Source organism: Mustela putorius, unplaced genomic scaffold (assembly GCF_011764305.1).
Source record: "Mustela putorius furo isolate JIRA1106 unplaced genomic scaffold, ASM1176430v1.1 tig00000487_pilon_pilon_pilon, whole genome shotgun sequence".
NCBI classification, from domain to species: Eukaryota; Metazoa; Chordata; class Mammalia; order Carnivora; family Mustelidae; genus Mustela; species Mustela putorius.
In genome coordinates this window covers 7043868-7066591 of record NW_025421399.1, presented here as the reverse complement: position 1 = coordinate 7066591, position 22724 = coordinate 7043868, and the positions used below count along the sequence as shown (strand labels likewise).

Here is a 22724-nt window from a genome sequence, read left to right as displayed (position 1 = left end):
GACCAGCGCCGTGGGTTCCTGGGCCTCGTCGAGCCGAGAGGAGGGAAAGGCGGAGGCTGCTGCGTGCGGGCGGCGGGGGCGCGGGCGGAGGCGGCGCGGTCGGCCGCGGCTGCCGCTTTGTTGTGCGGCCCGGGCCGAGGAAGGAGAAGTAGGAGGAGGGGGGAGCTCGGCGTCCCGCTCCCTCCGCGGCTCATGGCGACGACGCTCGGCACATCCGGGACCCTCCGGCCGTGGCGGCCGCGGCGCCGGCTGCTCGGGCCCCAGCCCCGGCCGCTGTGGTGACTCCGCCGCGCTTCGCCCTCGCCCTCGCCCCGCCCGCCCGCCCGCCGGCCCCGGGCCCCGCGCCGCGGCCGCAGCCCCGCCGCCGCCGCCACCCCCGCCGCCGCCGCCGCCGCCCCCGCCGCCGGGGACATGTCTAACCCCGGGGGCCGGAGGAACGGGCCCGTCAAGCTGCGCCTGACAGGTGAGGGGGGCGTTGGGAGGTGGGCTGGGGCAGCCGCGAGGTGGGCGAGCTGGAGGGGGTGCCTGTGGCCTTGGGAAGGGCCAGGGTCGGGATCAATGGTGAGGTAGGGGTCGGGGACGTGGGAAGGCCTAGTTCAGCGGGGGCGGGAGTAATGGCAAAACCACTCGCCCTTGTTGGGAAATTCTTGAAAAAGCCGACGGTGTCTCGGGGGTCTTTTGTTGCGGGGAGGGCTGCCCCGGTTGGACTCGCAGGCGGATTTGAGGTCGGAAAGCCTTGGCCAGGAGCACGACTCACTCCGGGGCCTCGGGGAGCGGCCCCTGGGCTGCTGCCCAGGTGGGGTCTTCGAGGAGATGAAGAGCTCCTGCGGCGGGGATTACTGAATCCGACCGCTGACTGCGCGCAGTAAACACTCCTTAAAGATGGAGCGCTTAACGGGAGGGTGTGTGTGTGTGTCTGTGTGTGTGTGTGTGTTCCCGGCTTGTTAACTTGTTCGCCCACTTATGCCCGCGTGCAAAAACCTTCATTCTCGGCCGCCAGCCACAGCAGCCGGTGCCACACACCTGAAACGCATGTCTTCGGGAGGGGAGGAGACCGGGGTGGATTTTTCCGGTGTGTCCTCCTCCTGGTCCGACGACTCCGGCTTATTGTACACTCTGTGTTTTGGAAGTGTTTGATTGTAGGGTAGCATGTTTGGGGTTGTTCCTTGTAGGCCGCAGAACTTGTGTCTCACTTCTAACTCTAGACCTGCTTTAAGAACGCTTTTTTTTTTTTTTTTTTTGGTACATTTCTAAGTATGTGCTCATACCAACTTGCAAGCGAAGTTTTCTCTCACCTCCTTTCTAAATGGAAAAGAATGTATGGAGGAGTTGCTAGGGAGAAGGCTCCTGTCTTACAAAGTGTTTATGAATCCAAGTGCATTAAATTTTTAACATTACAGGTACATTTTGCTTTCACAGTGTCACGTTTGATATTCTCACATGGTCGTTTTGAGGACATTTTATTTTAAGGACAGATTGTTTTTGGTTTGAAAAGTGGAGTTGAAATCACTGTAGTTATTCTAGTGTCACCGTTCACTATTAAATTATCCAAGTCGTTGTTGGGGTGTATGGTGAGAAAGATGATTTTCCTTAGAGGTTCTCTGTGTATCTGTGTGCACACGCGCGTGTGAGAATAAACTGTGATTATGTTTACACTAGACGATGAGATTTATCTGTGATTATGTTTACACTAGACGATGAGATTTATATGGACTAATTTCGTAATTGAATGCTTGTGTGTCACATCCCAGTCCACTGGCTGAACTTTAGAGATAAAAACTTGCAGTGAATTTGGTATTTGAAAAATTAGCCTGATTATAAATTGGCTGCGATTTAAAAAATATGACTTTTTTGACAGTTTTAACTGGGGAATACTCTTTGGGGAAAATAGCAGAAATTATGAACTGAGTGGTTCTTAATGGAAAACCAGGATTGGGGACCCCCCCCCAACAACATGGCCCGCATTCAGTTTCCTTGTTTTCCTACAGAACCTTTATAAGGGATCTTTGTTACTTTAGAATTATCTACTGATGTTCCTCTCAGCAATCAGTTCTGTGGCAGTGATCATGGAAAGAATCTGTGATTCCAGGTGTGCAAAAAGCATCAGAAATAGGCTTTTGGCCATTTACTTCCTTCTAGGCTATGTGCGTAATGAGAAAATAAATATTTTTGTGTTTTTTTTTTTTGCAGATACAACGAATTTGAAGTTTTTAGTGTGACTCAGTAGGTCTTAAAGTGTTTATTTGTGGTTTCCTTACATCCTATGATACATTATAAAAATTGATGAGTAAACTTAGGAGAAAAGATGACACTTCTTTTTGGGGACTGGGGAGAGGGAACACTGGACTAAATTTATAGAGTGAGTTTTGTATTTTTAGATTTTTCTGAGGAATATTAAATACACTTTGTCCCCTTAATTGTAAAAACAGTTTGAGGTACTCTCAATTTTTTAAAACCACTGAGTATTTGTCTCTGTCATATTTTTTTAAAAAAACTATTCAGATATTAAAAAACATTGCCCTCTCCTTTTTGGTTACATTTGGTGGCTTCTATTCTCTTTTGCCAGGAAAGTAACTTATATTTTTTCATTTTTGTCCATTTACAAATTAGATGGTATAGATTTTAACAAATAGATTTCAAGAGCTGGATTCAATTAGCAGCTTTTTAGGACATAAACATTAAAGGGTTAGATGGAAAAGATTGTTTTGACTGACTGGATAAATGACAGGGCTGTGTTTGATGTGCGTCCAGGAATTGGTCTGGAGCTGGTGCCCAACTTTTCAGTCCATCTTGAGAAGCCAAATAAAATATTTAACCTAGGCCTCGTTTTGTTTAAAAAAAAAAAAAAAAAAAAAAAGTTGATTCTTTGTTAAGACCTTAAGAAATGTTTGGCATACCTTTAGACTAAGTGTTTAACAGTTCATTTAGATCCGGGTTCCATAATAGAGGAAAATCACTTAAAAAAAAAAAAGGCACATCCCACAGTGAATTTTTATTTGGTTTATAATACACTTGGGCTGTAAGAAGCTTTAAAATTAGTGTTCTTTGCTTTAAGTTGGCACCATACTAATATTTTAAGTTTATAGAGTGTCTTTGATTCCATGGTGCTTTATGAACTGTACTCAGTTATATCTTTAACATAGAGTTGCCCCCTTACTGAAAGGTATAAATAATTCTTGCATGATCGCACACGTGTACCTGCGCGCAAATGCACACACACACACACACCCACTCATACACACATACTGAAGAAATATTTGAGCCATGAGGTCTCTTCCCACAGCAGATATTAGGCTTTTCCACATATTCCTTAGCCCACAATCACCTGTTGAACTGCTTGGTATTTTTAATGCTAAGGAGGCAGGGTTAATTTAATCCCACATTTGAGATTCCTCAGGCCATTGGTGTTAAAATCTGACTTGGTCCATCAAGTACTTTGATTGTCTTATGACACATTAACACTTAACCATTAAAATAGGCTGTAGGGTAAAGCTATCAATTTCAACTGCTATTTATAAACTTTGTATACATTATACTTATGAATATCTGATACAGACTTCTTACAATGCTTTGGATAGAAAATATTCTTTGTATTTGGTTACAATAAAAAAAATGGGGTAATTTTTTATATCATTATTGTTTTTAAAAGCCAAAGATTTGAAAAAGTTGTTTAGTATGATTTCTGATATTTAAATTCCTTAGATATGGAGAAATAACTGATTACTTCTCCAGAAGATTTATTGCAGATCTTTTCGTAACCTCGTCCTCATATTATTTATTTATAAAACTCTTTGGCAGTAATGAGATTAACCTTGTCTAAAGCTAAAGGAAAATTGACTTAAAAAGTCCCACTTTAGATATGCTGGTTACCTTAGTGATGTTTTACTACATATCTTATTGATTCAAAGCTTGAAAAATTACAACTTGATTATATCTCACAGGTTTCTAAGTAGGGGCATTAGTGATTTGAATGTCCCCAATTCATTTTATTTTCTTGTTTTTTTTTTTGGTTTTGAGGAGGAAGCTAATGTGGCTTAAGCCCCTTCCTTTTGTTTTGCCTCTTCTCTTGTAACATTCAGACATGCAGGGGAACCTGGTTAGGTTCTTCATGTAGTTTGGTTTTCATTGGTGAGTAAAGGATGTGTGTGTGTGTGTGTGTGTGTGTGTTAATCATGGATTTTACTTTTTTTTCCTGTTGGTTGAACTGTAACTATTATATACTACCATGTCACTTATTTTCCTTACCATTTAGCATATTTAGCATAAAACCAATTTTCAAGGTAAACAAAAGGCCACACTTTAGGCACAGAGGATTTTTATTGTAGACATTTTTGATGTCTGTTAAAGATTTTGAAGACTTTTGGGGTGCCTGGGTGGCTCAGTGGGTTAAGCCGCTGTCGATCCCAGGACCCTGAGATCATGACCTGAGCCGAAGGCAGCGGCTTAACCCACTGAGCCACCCAGGCGCCCCGAGATTTTGAAGACTTTTAAAGATGTACTATGTTCTGTTTTTTTCAAATAGACCACATCTAACAGAACTTAATATTTTATTTATTATATAAATTACTGTCGGTTATAGTTTGTAGTATAAGGATATCATCATGGTGTATAGAGAGAATTGTTTGGCTATGTGGTGATAGTAGTTTCACCCCATTTTTACTCCTTTTTGTCTTTTTGCTGTCATTTTTGTTTACTGTTACTTTCTCTCTTATAAGGACGCAGAACCCTTGAAATGCACTGTTGTAATCAGCATTATTGTGTGTTTCTGTATGATTGACAGGTCTTGAAGGTTTATTAAGTGCCAGACACTGTGTTAAATTTGTATTTATTATCACTCTTAATCCTCACAGTAGCTCCAGGAGGTAGGGAAAAATTGGGGGAGGTTAAGTACATGTCAGAACTCCAAATTATTAAAGAGCTTGTTAAATGTGTAAGGTTTTGCGTGGAATAATAAAACAAATACATTACACTTATTTGGAATTACCCTTGCCCCTTGAGATTCTTGCTCATCTTTTAAGGTTCAGCATAAGACTTACCCTTATCCCTAGAACTTTCCTTGACCTTTCCTCTGTGACTAAGAGACTCTTCCTCTGGTATCAGACCTAACTTAATGAGGGATGTTTATTGTTTCTATGCTGTAAGCTCTAGGAAGCCAGAATCTTTGTTTCAGCATAAATTAAGGGGTTTTGGCATTGTATTGAATGAATGCTGGAGATTTAGAAGTACTTCTTTGTAGTTCTATATGTATTCTTTGTGCCTAATGCACTAGATATGAGTGGCAAGAAGATGAAGCTAGACAGGGACCAACCCAATTTGGAACTTTTTATGTTTTGCCGTTAGATTTTTTTTTTTCTTTTTTTAAGGTGGTGGGAATCATTGAAGGATTTTTAGCTTTGATATCTTTGATGTTTAGAAGCAGTCTTGGGGCAGTAGGAAGGATGGACTGGGATGGGAACTGGGAAGACTGATTTTAGGACAACCAGTTAAGAGCATGCTACGTAACAACCATTGTTCTGACTTTTTTGGATGTTGTATTTCTAAATTTTTTAATACAGATAATTGCTGTAAACTTCTTGGTGTAGATAACTTTTTAAAAAGGATTATTTTTCTAGAATATTTGCACAGAGAGAGTGCTATTTCAGGGGCACCTGGATGGCTCAGTCAGTTAAGCTTCTGACTCTTCATTTTGGCTCAGATCATGATCTCAGGGTCCTAGGATGGAGCCCTGAGTCCAGCTCTGTGTGCAGCCGGGAGTCTGCTTGAGGAGTCTCTCTCTTCCTTTGCCCCTCTCTTTGCTTACATGCTCTTTCTCTCTCTTCTCTAAAACAAATAAATCTTTTTCAAAAAGAAAAGTGCTATTGCATTATTGGGTGTGGATCTTTTATAAGTTCTTTATTAATTTTTCCTCAGGCTGCTTCCTATAAGAATTGTGCCTATTTAGGGCAGTAATGAATAAATAAGTGTACCTTTTTACTACTCTGTTAGAAGCACTGGGTCTTGTTTTAAAATTTTTTGCTTATTTCATAGAATATAGGATTTAAACATTTACTTGTGAAGTTGAATATTTTCCTGTTTATTAGTGATATTTCTTTCTGTTGACTTGTTTGGCCTTGTCCTACTTATCTGTTAGGGCCTTTGTGTTTTTCTTATTGATCTGCCTGAGAATTAAAAATGTTAATCTGTTAGATTTGCTACAAATGTTTTCCCCAGTCTTTTATTTGACTTCTAATTTTTGACCATTTTTGGACATCAGAAATTGTTGTTTTAGGAATCAAATCTGTTCAACTTTTGTTTTTCTTACTCTATTACTTGGAAGGCCTTTTTCTTTAAGAGGCTTAGTAAATATTTAAGTACATTTTATTTTAGTGTTTCTTAAAAATCGTTTAGGTAGATACTTCTCCCCGTGGTTTCTATTTAGTAATCTCATCATTCTTGATTAACCCATCCTTCCTTTCCACAGTGATGGGAGATCTTTTTAGTTATGTTAAATTAGCTATAATAGAGTCCTATTATCTTGTTCAGTACCACACTCTTGTCATTATTGTAGCTTTATAATTCAGTTTAATATGCTCATTGTGATGGACATTCTTTTTTGCTATTTTAGTTTATTTGCCCTTCCACACAAATACTAAAACTTGTTAAGTTTTTTTTTTTTTTTAAACATTTTCTTTATTTATTTGCTAGAGAGAGAGCACGCAGGCACAAGTGCACAAGCAGGGGGAGCGGCAGGCAGAGGGAGAAGCAGGCTCCCTGCAGAGCAAGGAGCCCCATGCAGGGCTCAATCCCAGGACCCCAGGATCATGACCTGAGCTGAAAGCAGCCGCTCAACTGACTGAGCCACCCAGGGAATCCCTAAACTTGTTAAGTTTGAGAAGAATTGTCTTTGGGATTGTAATTAGAATCACCTTACTTTGGGAAAAAGAGGCATTTAAGTGTATTAAATTTTTCCTCCTAGGAGCACACTATGATTTTACTTTCATTTAAGTCTTTGTCTGTATTGCTCAGGATAGTCCAATAATTTTCTACCCTTTTTTTCCCCCCTTTAATTTATTTATTTGAGAGAGTGAGCGTATGTGTGCGTGCATGAGCAGGGAAGCAGGGGGAGAGGGAGAAGCAGACTCCTCTCCCTAAAGAGCAGGGAGCCTGATGAACAACTTGATCCCAGGACTCTGGCTTCATGACCTGTGCCAGAGGCAGACACTTAAGCAACTGAGCCACCCAGGCGTCCCTAATTTTCTGTTTTGATGTAATTCCAGCTAATTTATACTTGTGACATTTTCATTGTATTTTCTAATCTTATTAGTTATTGCTTGTATTTAGGAATACAGCAATAGGTAATTTTGCTTGATTAGAGCAATTTTGTTGAATGCTAATCCTGCTAGTATTTCACTTGATGCTAGTTTTCCAGATATCAGTTTTGGCATTTTTTATAGTTGAATGTTTACATTAAAAAAATTTCTCTTCGGGATGCCTGGGTGGCTCAGTTTGTTAAGCGCTGCCCTTGGCTCAGGTCATGATCCCAGGGTCCTGGGATCGAGTCCCACATCGGGCTCCTTGTTCCTTAGGGAGCCTGCTTCTCCCTCTGCCTCTGCCTGCCTCTCTGTCTGCCTGTGCTCTCTCCCTCCCTCTCTCTGACAAATAAATAAATAAAATCTTAAAAAAAATTTTTTTCTCTTCTTTTGGATTTTTCCACTAAAGTATAAGTTTAAGAAAATGAGGAACTTAATGTTAGTTTTAGAATAATTTCTGAAGGCATAAAGTACTTTTTTAAAAACCACATTTGATATACTAAGAAGTATTGACATATGGTATCTTAAGTTTAGCAGTTTGGTCTCTTACTAAAAATTGACAGCAGACATAAAACTTAAGTTTTATTTGTTTTTTTTAAGTTTTAAGATAAATCCTGGTCATAATGAATCTGATAATACCTAAAATGTTAGGTAGGAATTACTACATAGATGATTGCACAAAGGTTATTTCTTTTTTCCCAGAAAATTTCCTCATGCCCCTTTACAGCCATCCTTCTCCCATCCCCAGTCTTTGGCAACTCTACTTTACTTTCTTTTCTTTTTTAAAAGATTTTATTTATTTATTTGACAGAGATCATAGGCAGGCAGAGAGAGAAGAGGAAGCAGGCTCCCCACTGAGCAGAGAGCCTGATGGAGGGCTCAATCCCAGGACCTTGGGATCATGACCTGAGCCAAAGGCCCAGGCTTAACCCACTAAACCACCCAGGCACCCTTTACTTTACTTTCTATCACTATGGTTTTGCCTTTTCTAGAATTTTAAGTAAATGGAATTGTACAGTATGTAGTCTTCTGGGCCAGTCTTCGTTCACTCAGCATAGTGCTTTTGAGATCTATCTTGTGTATCAGTTTTTTGTTCCTTATTCCTGGGGAATGTTGCATTGTACACATATGCTCGATTTTGTTTATCAAGTCACAAATATCCACAGACATTTGTGCTTTCCAGTTTTTAGCCGTTACAAATAAAACTGCTGTGAACATTCAAGTATACCTCTCTTTGTGGGAACATGTTTTTATTTCACTTGGGTAAATGATGAGATTGTTGGGTCATATGGTAAATATGTAAATATGTTTTTAACTTTAAAAATGTCTGCTAAAGTGTTTTTCAAAGTTGTACCATTCTGCATTTCTACCAGCAAGAGTTCCATTTGCTCCCAGTACGAGCTAACACTTGAAGCTTGAACACTTGCTGTTGTCATCTTGGGTTTTAGCCATTCTAATTGGTGTGTAGGGATCTCATTGTAGCTTTAATTTTAATTCCCTTATTGACCTACAGTGTTATAAGCATCTTCTCATGGTCTTAGTTGCCATCTGTGTATCTTTGGTGAGTATCTGTTCAAATAGTTTGATCATAATTTATTTTTTTATTACCAAGTTTTGAGATTTCTTTTTGTGTTCTGGATACAAGTCCTTTATCAGATATGTATTTTGCAGATACTTTCTTCTAATTTGGGGCTTCCCCCAATAGTGTTTCAAAAAGCTGAAGTTTTGAAGTTTGATTTAGCCCAGCTAATTAGTCTTTCATTTATGATTCATGCTTATGTCCTAAGATATCTTTTCTTTATCCACAGTTCTAAAAGTTTTCTTCCATGTTTTCTTCTTTGCTATAGTTTTAGCTTTTACATGTACATCTATGACTCTTCTAGTTAATTTTTTAATATAGCGTGAGAGGTAAGGGTCAAGGTTTTTTTTTGTTTCATTTTTTTCCTTCCCTGTATGGGTGTCTGATTTTCCTAGCACTATTTGTTCACATGCTTTTGTTTCTTCCATGGCATTGTCTTGGTACATTGGCTGAAAAATCAGCTGACAATATACATGTAGTTAGTTCTATTTCTGGACCCTGTTCTGTTCCTTTTAGTTATAATTCTATCCATTATATGTTTATCAATTATAAGCCACACTTTCTTGATAACTGTAGCTTTAACATAAGCCTTCTGGGGGCGCCTGGGTGGCTCAGTAGGTTAAGCCGCTGCCTTCGGCTCAGGTCATGATCTCAGGGTCCTGGGATCGAGTCCCGCATCGGGCTCTCTGCTCAGCAGGGAGCCTGCTTCCCTCTCTCTCTCTCTGCCTGCCTCTCCGTCTACTTGTGATTTCTTTCTGTCAAATAAATAAATAAAAAATCTTAAAAAAAAAAAAACATAAGCCTTCTGATTTCAAATAATGATTAAAAAGCTTTTCATAAACATTTTGATAAGTTTAATAAGCATAATTGAATCTTTAATTTAGGATCCTGTAAGGATTTGGGATTTTTTTTAATGCTTTGGAGCCATTATTTCATTTATTCAGCCAATATATACTTATCAATTTCTTGACATTTGTAGACATTGATTAACAATGATATAGTACCATGAATGGAAGTACAGGAAATCAGAATAAACCTAGATTGGGGTTCTCTATTTTTCTTCTGAAAATTTCTATTATGGACCTTTAAAGAAATTTATTGTTTTTATCTCTTACGGATGAAAGTGGATTGCAACAGGTATGAGTTAACAAGTTTTGCCTGTTTACTAGCTTTCAGCTCCCTCAGATCATTTTTGGGAAAAGGTGGGATAAAAAGCGTAAACATGTAAAATGTGGCAGTAGAAAGGAAAGGATATACTGTAATTGTTAAATGTATGTTGGATTATAGGTATTTTTTTAGTTGTATTATATTATGAGCATGTATTTTCTATAAGACAAAGGAAGAAAGTCAATTTTATTAAAATCTAAGCGACGGGGCACCTGGGTGGCTCAGTGGGTGAAAGCCTCTGCCTTCGGCTCAGGTCATGATCCCAGGGTCCTGGAATCGAGCCCGTGTCAGGCTCTCTGTTCGGCAGGGAGCCTGCTTCCCTTCCTCTATCTCTGCCTGCTTCTCTGCCTACTTGTGATCTCTGTCAAATAAATAAAATCTTTAAAAAGAAAAATCTGGGGCACCTGGGTGGCTCAGTGGGTTAAGGCCTCTGCTTTCGGCTCAGGTCATGATCTCAGGGTCCTGGGATCGAGCCCCGCATCCCCGCATCGGGCTCTCTGCTCAGCGGGGAGCCTGCTTCCCCCTCTCTCTGCCTGCCTCTCTGCCTACTGGTGATCTCTCTGTCAAATAAATAAATAAAATCTTAAAAAAAAAAAAAGAAGAAGAAAAATCTAAGCAGACTGTTTGAGAGAAAGTTAGTATGAACAGGGGGTTGGATGTTTAACTGACTTTACTGCCCACGTGCCCCAGACTTTTTTTTTTAAAGATTTAAAAATTTTTTTTTGTTTTTTATTTTTTTATTTATTTGAAAGAGAGCAAGCACAAGCACGGGGAGTGGGGAAGGGAGAAGCAGGCTCCCAGCTGAGCAGGGAGCCCGATGTGGGGCTCAGTCCCAGGGCACTGGGGTCATGACTTGAGCCAAAGGCAGACATTTAACCAACTGAGCCACCCAGGTGCTCTGATTTTTTTTTTTTTTTTTTTTTTTAAATTTGAGAGAGAGAGAGAGATACTATGCGTGCACCTGTGAGCATGGGCAGAGGGAGAGGCAGAGAGGGAGAGAAAATCTCAAGCAGATATCACCCAAGTATGGAGCCCCTGAGCAGGGAGCTCAGCATGGGGCTTGATCTCATGACCCTGACATCATGTCCTGGCTGAAACCACGAGTCAGTCGCTCAAACAATTGAGCCACCCAGGCTCTCCTAAGCAGACTTTTTTATCTGACCATAGTACATTCCTAGGAACTGTCACAAAAACGAACATCTGTAATGTAGATCTTACTTACTGTGTAAGGTATTTTTGGTAATTTGTGGGGAGGCAGTTGGGATGTTGTGGAAAGCGTATAGAACTTGCAGAAAATTTAGGTTCAGGTCCTAGTTAGGCTACGGTAAAGCTTTGTCCCTTTAATATATCACTTACTTTCTTGGTGGGTGTGCTTTTAGTTTTAAGTGCACGCTTAAAATGACGATATTATTTATTTTAAGATTCTGCTGGACAAGAAAATAATGTATATGATAAATGCTTTTCAAGCTGTAAAGTATTATGTTTATGTATTTTGTCATTTTTGATCAGACTTTTAAATGTTAGTCATAACCAATTATATGCTGTTATTTATAGGAGCAAGTACAACATTAATAGGGATTCATATGGGTATCTGCTTAATTGATATCATGTCTTATAAAATAGGGACAAATGTATATTTTGGGGGTATCCAGTGTATCTTAAAGAATTCTTACAGTTAGATAAGCTACTGCATTATAATTTGTCATTAACTCATATAACAACTTAATTAGACAATTAACTGTGTTCTCTCCTCTTCCCCTCACTTTTGGTGAAAAGTAGATCTTTGGAGAATAGTTTGATTAGGTCACAGATTTGGAGGTGGTGAAACTGTTTAGATCCAAATCCAGTCTTCACTGACTTAATACAGTTCCCTGTAGCTTGCTGGCACTTTCAAGAATAGCCCGTAGTTTCACCTCTTGTCAGTAGGTGGGGATATTTCTGCACAGGTAGATGTCAGGAATGTGTTAAGACCTGTAAAACTGAAAAATAGGGGTGCCTGGGTGGCTCAGTGGGTTAAGCCTCTGCCTTCGGCTCAGGTCATGGTCTCAGCGTCCTGGGATTGAGCCCTGCATCGGGCTCTCTGCTCGGCGGGGAGCCTGCTTCCTCCTTTCTCTCTGCCTGATCTCTCTCTCTGTCAAATAAATAAATAAAATCTAATAAAATAAAATAAAATAAACCCCTGAAAAGTAAAAGTCTAAATAAGTGTACTTGAAATAAATGGAGTTGGAGAATTAGAACTATAATTAGAATTATCAAAGGTGACATTGGCTTTTAATGAAAATCCATATTTTAGGGTAGACTTTCTTTTCTTTTTTAAGATTTTATTTATTTATTTGATAGAGAGAGATCACAAGTAGGCAGGGAGGCAGGCAGAGAGAGAGGGGGAAGCCGGCTCCCTGCTGAGCAGAGAGCCTGATGCAGGTCTTGATTCCAGGATCCTGAGACCATGACCTGAGCTGAAGGCAGAGGCTTAACCCACTGAGCCACCCAGGCACCCCTAGGGTAAACTTTCTTATATAAACTATATACTACATGTGTTAGAGGAGTAGATACAAAAATTCTTTTCATTACAATTGCAAATATAAGTAGCTAATTACTTCTTTCATTTTTGTATATGATCTTAATGTCATCTGGCTTTAAAAAGAACTATTTCTCAAGTGAAGACAGAAAAGTTGTTGATTGGTCAGATTACTCAGAATCATATGAATTTAATACTACAAAAAAGTTGAATTTTTAAAAAATTGAATTTTGGGAATTTTGTAAAAGAAGAAGATGAGAAAATGTTTTTAATTTAAGAAAAGTGAGATGACATTTGATACATGTGATACATTCAAAATCCCTAAGGTAATACTTGATACATAGTATATCTTCAGTAAGTATTTGTGAATAAAAGAGCGATTGAGGGGGTACTTGGATGATCAGTGGGTTTAATGGTCCTACTCTTGATTTCGGCTCAGGTCATGAGATCAAGCCCTTCAGTGGGGAATCTGCTTGGGATTCTTTCTCCCTCTGCCCCCTTCTCCCCCATGCTCTCTTGCATGCAAGCTCTCTCTCTGTCTCTCTCTCTCTCAAATAAATAATAGATATTTTTTTGTTTTTAATGAGGAAATTGGGAAAAAAAGCTTACCTGTCTTTAGGACTTCATTTGAAACAAATAATAGGATCTCTCTTTGTGATGTCATTACTGAATTAGTTGACATTTTACCTTAGTAATTTTGATGGAAGTTATAAACATGGAGGACTGAAGTATTCATTCAAGTTAATAGTTGACTTCATGAATAGAACTCTTACCATACTCTGCAAAACTTACTTTTTTTTTTCTTTTTAACTTTATTTTGGGGGACCTGGGTGGCTTAGTCAGTTAAGTGTCTGACTCTTAGTTTCGGGTTGGATCATAATCTCAGTGTTGTAAGTTTGAGCCCTGTGTCAGGCTTCATGCTGGGTGTGGAACCTGCTCAAGGTTCTCTCTCCCACTCTCTCTCTTAAAAAAAAGGCGGGGGGTAGATTTTATTTTTAAGTAATCTCTGAACCCAATGTAGGGCTTCAGCTTACAACCTGGAGATCAAGAATCACATGTTCTACTGACTGTGCCAGTAACTGAGCCAGACACCCCCAAAATTTACTTCTTAACAAAGTAAAGATCTGTCTGGTAATCACTACAAAAAGATCTGTTTTTGTAGCATCACCTAGAAAATTCACATATACAACTAGCCTGTCAGTGTTAGGGAGATAATTTTTCAGAGCCCTATAGTTTCAAAGTATTCTCATTTATAATGTAACTGCTGCTCAGATCCCAACTTTGTAAGTATTCTGAACCAGTGACAGAGAATCTTTATCTGATGAAAGTTTTTTCTTAAATCTTATGAAGAGAATAGTGATAGATTTTTGAGGAAACAATTGGTACAGCTATTCCAGTTGTATAGAAATGAGGCTAGTTGAACCAGAAGTCCTTTGTAATGAATTACGAATCCTTTTAGAGGCACCAGCCTGGCTCAGTCTGTGGGGCATGTGACTCTTGATCTTGGGGCTGTGAGTTTGAGCCCCATGTTGGGTGTACAGCTTACTGTAAAAAAAGAAAAGAAAACAAATACGAATTCTTCTGTATTATAATTACCTATTTTTTAGTTTTGAATTTTTAAAAAGATTTTATTTATTTGAGAGAGAAAATGAGGGAGAGCCCACATGAGAAGGAAGAGGGTCAGAGGAAGAAGCAGACTCCCTGTTGAGCAGGGAGCCCTATGTGGGACTCAATCCTGGGACACCGGATCATGACCTGAACCGAAGGCAGTTGCTTAACTGACTGAGCCACCCAGGGGCCCAAATTTTTCTTTTTTCTTTTAGGTAGGTAAGAAAGCTTAGGTAGACAACCAATCTTTTTAGGACTTTAAAATGGGCTTGGTGATGACATTTCAAATTTCTTCTGATTTCCAGTTTGGTTAACTCTTTTTTTTTTTTTTTAAGATTTTATTTATTTGAGAGAGAGGGAGATGGGGGTGTAGGGGAGAGCGCAGGAGAGAGCGATTGTGTGCCTGAGCAGGTAGGGGGCACATGAGGGAGAAGCAGACTCCCCGCTAAGCAGGGAACCTGATGCAGGGCTCAGTCCCAGGACCCTGGGATCATGACCTGAGCCAAAGGCAGAGGGTCAACCAACTAAGCCACCCAGGCAGCCCCCCACCCCCCGCAGTCCTTATCTTCCAGTAGTTGAAGGATGTGAAAAAGTTGTTACCTGACCATTAAAGATAGTTTTCATAAAAAAATAGAGATGTCAAGTAAATGCTATTATTTTCCAAAAAGTTAAAAAAAAATCTTGGTAGATTATTGTTTTTTTTTTAATATAACTCAAAGAATTAAAATGGTTTGTAATGCTTTTCATTACAAACTCTTTTCATTTTATCTACTTATGTGAAGATGTTTTCTTAGCACTTACGATTATAAAGATGCAAAATATGAATAAAATATTTATAATATTTACAATAAATGATATTCACTCAGTTGAAAATAAAACCTCATCCATCTCATGAAGAGATGCATTTCTACCTCTTTTCTTCCTTCTTCCCTCCCCCTTTTTTTGACTAATTGATTCTGATCAGGAGACAGGAAAGGTCTATACATTGTTTGGTTGGTATGTTTCACATCTTTCTTAAACTATAACTTTCTTAAACTATAACCCCGCCCCACCTTACGCTTTTCACATTTTCCTATATCTCCCAAATTTTTGCCAGAGCTCTTTCCTTACTTTGCTTCCTTACCTGTTCTTCCTGCCTAATTGACTCACCTATGAAGGAATAGCTGAAGAAGAATCTCTTTTAAGAAGTCTTCCCAGACTTCTCCAGGCTTAGGTAGCTATCTCTCTCTAGCAGTTGGAGTGCTGGTAGGAAGCAGGTAGCATTCTCACTATAGGTGAAGGAGATCATCATGAAGGGATTCACTTGCAATGAATGGACAGGGTTAGAGAATACACCCAGGAGCAGTGCAGCACCTGGGGACTAGCACCATCTTCAGGCCAGCAGGGGCGAAGGAAGAGAGTAGTTATAGGAACCCAGAGAGACCTTTGCTGTTGCTTCTTGTTTACTGAACCCAGCAAGGGAGTCTGGGTTGTGTGATCCATAAAAGTCAGCCTCTTAGGGCACTAAGCACTGGGTAAAGGGTGGAGAATGAATCTGGAGGAGAACATCCAGTATACCCTTATTTATAGTCCTGCAGCGCCCTAGCACACTTCACGGTGCCGTGTATCGCGCTGACTTAAAAATTCATTGGTTGTATTGATGTTTTCCTCGTAGTACTGTGAACTCCTTTGTAGCTATAAACTGAATCTTACTCATATTTGCATACCCCTGGTGCTCATTAGATATTTGTTAATGAAATGAATAGAAGTTTTAAAAAGAACTGGATGAGGTGCATAAATAACTTTTTTAAAGACTTTATTTATTGTGGCACCTGGGTGGCTCAGTTTATTGAGCATCAGCCTTCGGCTCAGGTCGTGATCTCTGGTCCTGGGGTTGAGCCCCACATCGGGCCTGCTTGTCCCCTACCTGCAGTTCCCCCTGCTTGTGCCTGTGTGCGCTCTCTCTCTCTCTCTCTGTCAAATAAATAACTTTTTAAAAAAGATTTTATTTATTTGACAGAGAGAAACAATGAGAGAGGGAACACGAGCAGGGAGAGTGGGAGAGGGAGAAGCAAGCTTGTGGCTGATCAGGGAGCCCAATGTGGGGCTCGAATCCAGGACGCTGGGATCATGACCTGAGCTGAAGGCAGACGTTTAACAACTGAGCCACCCAGGTGCCCCAATAAATAAAATCTTTTTTTTTTTTTTTAAGATTTTATTTATTTATTTGACAGAAAGAGGGATAGAGGGAGAGAGAGAACACAAGCAGGGGGAGCAGCAGAGAGAGGGAGAGGGAGAAGCGGGCTCCCTCTCCTGCTGACCCCAGACTCCATCCCAGGATCCTGCTAACTCCAGACTCCATCCCAGGACCCTGGGATCATGACCTGAGCTGAAGGCAGGTGCTTAAGTGACTGAGCCACCCAGGCATCCCAAGATACATAAATTAAAAAGTCTGTCCTACTTAGTGGTAATGTGTGGTGATTCTTAATTCAAAAGAGAGTAAATCTAATAATTTTTGCTTGGCTTGGTAGTTCTGATGCTTCTGCAGTAATTGGCTCACTCATTTTAGTTGAAGAGAGGTCAGGGATTGATTTGGTCCATAATAGACAGCTATTATATTTAGAAGGATTACAAGGCAAGACTCTAAGTTAGCTGCTTGGTGGCCTTGTAAGTATATTTATGCAGTTTCTTTTGCCATAGGAGAATCATGATACAGGGCAAAAATCTGGAGAGGCTGTCAGGCTAATTATGTTAAGTTCAGGAAGAAGGTGACTTACTTATTAGACTTTCTATGCATTATGACATAGCTTTTTCAAGTCTCTTAAATATATGAAAGCTGGCCTCTATCAGCAAAATTCTTCCTTATTGTTTGCCAAACAAATTCTTTCTCTCCCCCTAATTAGTTGAACTAATAATCATATTTACTATAAAGACTTGTTAGAATTGCTGCATAAAAAGTTACTGCAAAACTTAGAGGCCTAGGAGCTCCTGGATGGCTCAGTGGGTTAAGCCTCTGCCTTCAGCTCAGGTCATGATCTCAGTGTCCTGGGATTGAGCCCCGCATCAGGCTCTCTGCTCAGCAGGGAGCCTGCTCCTCCCCACCCCCAGCCTGCCTCTGCCCACTTGTAATCTCTGTTTCTCTCTCTCTCTGCCAAATAAATAATAAATAAAAAATAAATAAAATCTTTAAAAAAAAAAAAACCAACACAACTTAGAGGCCTAAAACACAAAGAATAATTTTATTATGTCTCATGGTTTCTGTAGGTCAGGAGTTTGGGAAGGATAGTTTTGGCTCAGAGTCTGTCATGTGTTTTATTCAGATGGTGTCTGAAACTGGGATAGCTGGGGGCAAGCTGGGCATTTAGCTCCTCAGGTCATCAGAGAGCCTCTCCATGTTGCCTCTCTGCATGGGCTAATTTATGGCGGTTCTAGGGCCTATATACTGCTAGTGTAACTGACACAGGCCACCAGCAGGAGTTGTCCAAGGAATAAGGTGAAAGCTACATCGTCTTCTCTGGAGTAAGCTAGGAAGTCCTTGCCACATTTAATTGGCTACAGGCAAGTTAGTTCATTACAAGCTCTTCTAGATTCAAGGGGAAAAAGAAAATAGACCTCATTTGTTGATGGAAAAACTATCGAAGAATTTGCAGCCATTTAAAAAATTGTCATAGGTGGCAGTGGTGGCAGCTTCTGCTGCTGTTTCTTGGTTTGCGGGTTGAACTACATACTCTTTGGTATCCTAATCTAATAGAAATCATTTTTCAGCTTTTATAATTTATGTTCTGCCTTTGAAGTTTACAAGAATTTTATTAGAGAGCACTTAACAAGTGGCATACAAGTTTTCAAGCTTTTAGAAGAGTTATGATAATTTGCTTTTTTTTTTTTTTAAGATTTTATTTATTTGACAGAGAGAGATCACAAGTAGGTAGAGAGGCAGGCAAAGAGAGAGAGGAGGAAGCAGGCTCCCCACTGAGCAGAGAGCCCAGTGTGGGGCTCTATCCCAGGACCCTGGGATCATGACCTGAGCTGAAGGCAGAGACTTTAATCCACTGAGCCACCCAGGTGCCCCAGGATTGATTTTTATATTGAAAAAATATTATAGTTCAGGGCTAAAAATCAAATAATTTTAGTGTTTCCCCATCAGATCTGTGTTGTTTTTCTTATAGCCTTTTTTAACGCATTCTCCAAGAGTAGCTTCATATGTCTAAAAAAAAAAAAAGTGAATTGGGTAATTTTGCTCCCTTGCTTCAGATTCTCCAGTGGCTTTCCATTATGCTTTGAATGAAGTCAACATTATTTGTACAAGATCCTGTATAATCTGTCCCCTGGTGCCTAGTCTTTCCTTTGCTCATTTTGTTACAGTCAAATTAATTTTGTTTTAACTTCTTGAAAAGGTCAGTCTCTTTCCTATCTCAGGCACTTGATGTGTATGTGTTTTTGTTTTTGTGGGTTTTTTAAATTTTTTATTCTTGTGGGGTGGGGAGGTGGGGATCTTTTTTATCTTGTTGTTACTTAATTTTCTGTGTCAGTTTAAGTATCATCCCAAAGAATTCCTAAATATTCTGTCTAAAGTAGCTTCCAGGCTCATTATTGTCTATCACAATATCCTGCTAATTTCAGAGGACTTAATTCATTTTTTTTTTGAAGATTTTATTTATTTATGAGAGAGAGAGAGAGCACAGAAAGGAGAGGGCCAGAGGGAGAAGCAGACTCCCCGCTGAGCAGTGAGCCCTATGTGGGACTCGATCCTGGGACTCCAGGATCATAACCGGAGCTGAAGGCAGCCATTTAACCAACTGAGCCACCCAGGTGCCCAATGCAATTCATTTTTATATTCATTTCTTTACACACTTATTGTCTTTTAAAAAAATACTTGTGATTTAGACTAGTTTTAGATTTATAGAAAAATTAGGAAGATAGGACAGAGAATTCCTATATATTCCATATCCAATTTTCCCTATTATTAACTAATCCTAGTATGGTTCATTTGTCACAATTAATGAATCAATAATGTTACATCATCATTATTATTTTAATTTTACTTTGGTTACTTAACATACAGTGTACAAGTTGCAGTACTGGTTTCTAGAGTAGAATTCAGTGATTCATCACTTATGTGAGCACCCAGTGCTGATCACAAGTGCCCTCTTTGGTACCCATAACCCATCTAGATCAACCCTCATTTCGTTCTCTGTCATTAAGAGTCACTTGTGCTGGGGTGCCTGGGTGGCTCAGTTGGTTGAGCGACTGCCTTTGTCTCAGGTCATGATCCTGGAGCCCCAGGATTCAGTCCCACATCGGGCTCCCTGCTCAGTGGGGAGTCTTCTCCCTCTGACCCTCCTCCCTCTCATGTTCTCTCTCTCTCTCCCTCTCTCATTCTGTCTCTCAAATAAATTAATTAAAAAAAAAAAAAAGAAAAAGTCACTTGTGCCTTGAATAATACATTATTATTAACTAAAATCCATACTTCATTCAAATTTTCTTAGATTTTACCTAATGTTGCTCATTGTCTTTCATCTCTACTAGATTGGGAGCTCCTGCGGGCAGGGACTGTGTGTTTCATTCACCTAGGGTAATACTAAGTAAACACTTGGGAGGTACTCTAAATATTTTTTGAAAGAATGACTGTCAGAAAGATGTCTCAGTTTATAGACTAACCTCTTTCCCATTTTAGGTGAGTATCTTGCTTAGGGACATCATGAGTTTCTTTCTATTAGCCTTGGCTAGATTGCAAGCTCCAAGTCTCCAAGATGATAGTTGAAACCATATCTTGTCGTATCTAATTGCTACATGTAGGGGTGAGTTTACTAGGCAACTCATGAAGCTGGTGAAATTCCTGAAACTAATAAAGCTTAACTTTCAGGATTCTATTGGAGGGACCCTGGCAGTGAGTTCAGAGGGTCAATTAAAAAATATCTTTTATTGGTATATATATATTGTATACATGGGAAGTGCAAAGATTATAAGCATCCAGCTTAATTTCTCACAAACTTAACACACCTAAATAACCAGCACCCAGATCAAGAAACAAAACATTTCCTATATATTATCATGTACTTATGAAGAATTTGCAAATATCCTAACCACAATCAGTTAAGATTACTGTCTCTTTTTTCACCGACTTCCCTTCTATCACACTTGTCTACATACTGGTGGCACTGGAATAGCTCTAGGCATTTTGGGCATCTGGTTTTGGGGAAGCCAACATTGGGGATACATTTCATTTGGTTTTAGCAGGATATGTTTATTTGGTTCCATAGTCCATGTATTGTCAAGGTATTGTTAGCCATCCCAGTTTAGGGATAGTTTCTAGGAGTACTATATATTATTATGTTAACTCATCTGGTATTGTGACATAAATGTGCAGACCTAGAAATGGTACAGTAATATGAATGTATCCCATGGTTTCTGGCACCCTGAAGTATGTGGTCAGTGGAGGAAAAAAGCAGGGTTTGATGCCAAAAGCCAATCTCTGAAAGTTCTTCCAAATCTTAAATCTTCATATGAAAAAGACTTCAGAGTTTTCCCAAATTTGACTACAATCCTAAAAGTTTACATAACATTACCAATAATGGACCTGTGTTAAACTTTTTGAGGCCAACAACAACAACAACAACAACAAAAAATATGTTCAACCATGCTAGAGGAAGGACTGAATTATTTCTGTGTTGTCTCTGTAGAAATGACATAAAACTAATGAGGAAGTGCAGTACTGGCATAAGCATTGACAGATCAATGGAATAGAATTAAGAGTCCAGAAATAATCTCCTATACTTGTGGTCAGTTGATCTTTGACAAGGGTGCCAAGACCATCCAAGGGGAATAGGTTAGTCTTTTTAACAAATGATGTTGGAAACAACTGGACATCCACATGGAAAAGAATGAAGTGGAAGTGCCACCTCACACCATGTATAAAAATTAACTCATAATTGGGGCGCCTGGGTGGCTCAATGGGTTAAGGCCTCTGCCTTCGGCTCAGGTCATGATCCCAGGGTCCTGGGATAGAACCCCATGGCGGGCTCTCTGCTCAGCAGGGGGCCTACTTCCTCCTCTCTCTCTCTGCCTGACTCTCTGCCAACTTGTGATCTCTGTCAAATAAATAAATAAAATCTTTAAAAAAAAGTTTAACTCAAAATGGATTAGCGACCTAGTTTAACAACTAAAACCATGAAAAATTTTAGATGGACACACAAGACCTTGAATACGAAATGACTTAAATGACACCAAAAAGCACAGGAATTTGACTTCATTCAAACTTTAGTGCCTCTTTGGCAAGGATTCTCATACACGTTGGTGGGAGTTGAAAATGGTGTTCAGTCACTGTGGCAAAAAGTTCGGCTGTTCCTCAAAAAGTTCAACATGGAATTACCATTTGACTCAGCAGTTTCATTCCTAGGTATTTAACTAAGGTAATTGAAAACGTAGGTTCACACAAAAATTTATACATGAATGTTCATAGCAGTTTATTCATAATGGCCAAAATAGTTGGGTGGAAACAACCCAAATGTCCATTAACTGATTAATAGATAAAATTTGGTTTATCTATACAACGGAATATCATTCATCCATAAAAGGGAATGAAGTACTAATACATGCTACAATATCAACGAACCTCAAAAATATGCTGTGTGAAAGAAGCCAGACATAAAGGATCACATATTGTATGATTCCAGTTGGCAATTCTATAGACATAGAAAGTAGATTAGTGGTTGCCTAGGTATTGAGTTTCTTTTTGCAGTGATGGAAAAGTTCTGGAATTGGCATTGGTGGTTGTATAGCATTGGAAGTATACAAAAGATTTGAATCGCACAGTTTAAAATGTGAATTTCATGTTATGCAACTTTAATCTCAGTAAAACAAATTGCAAAAAATCTGTTATATGGGAAGAGGTAAAGAGTATGCAGCTGGAAAATTAGAGCAAAGTTATAGGGCTGTCAATAAGAAATGTTATTTTCTGTTCTGATGTGGTATTTATCAGCTTGTTAAAATTTATGATTTTCCCAATCTAAATTGACTATTTGATTTCATACCTAATTTTATATTCTTAAAGTGGGACCCTCAAACTGTGTAAACTCTGGGCTTTGCAAAAACTGGATGCACCCTAGTGTATATGTTAGTATCAAATAATCATTCAAGAACCATTGTCTTTTTAAAAAATATTTTATTTATCTGTAAAGAGTATGAGAGAGAGCAAGCAAGCAAGCAAGCACAAGCAGGGGGAGCCACAGGCAGAGGGAGAAGCAGGCTTCCTGCTGAGTGAGGAGCCGGATGCTGGACTCCATCCATCCTAGGACCCTGGGATCATGACTTGAGCTGAAGGCAGACTAACTGACTGAGCCACCTAGGCATCTTGAACTACTGTCTTTTTAAGCATGGGGGATTGAACAAACGTTTATTTCTGTTCTCTCCCCAAACCCCATTTCATGAGAGTAAAGGGATACAAACAGCATATAACTGTAAGAGCAAAAAGAACAGAAGAGGAGATAGCACATTAAGTGGTGTGAAGAAATTTCAGGAAGCTGGAAGGTGGTTGGACTAGGATAATATTTAGCTGAGAAAGTAGAATATAAAGTATCTGCAGACA

At 39.5% G+C, this 22724-nt stretch overlaps 1 protein-coding gene across 1 annotated transcript in view; it reads left to right on the top strand.

Moving 5' to 3' along the window:
* The first annotated feature begins 350 nt into the window (after positions 1–350).
* The window catches only part of SMURF2 (SMAD specific E3 ubiquitin protein ligase 2), a 118689-nt gene continuing 96315 nt past the window's right edge, over positions 351–22724 (top strand). Inside the window, exon 1 of the mRNA XM_045080912.1 lies at positions 351–463. Coding sequence (XP_044936847.1) covers positions 412–463 — 52 coding nt within the window. The 5' untranslated portion in view covers positions 351–411. The remainder of the gene's footprint in view (positions 464–22724) is intronic.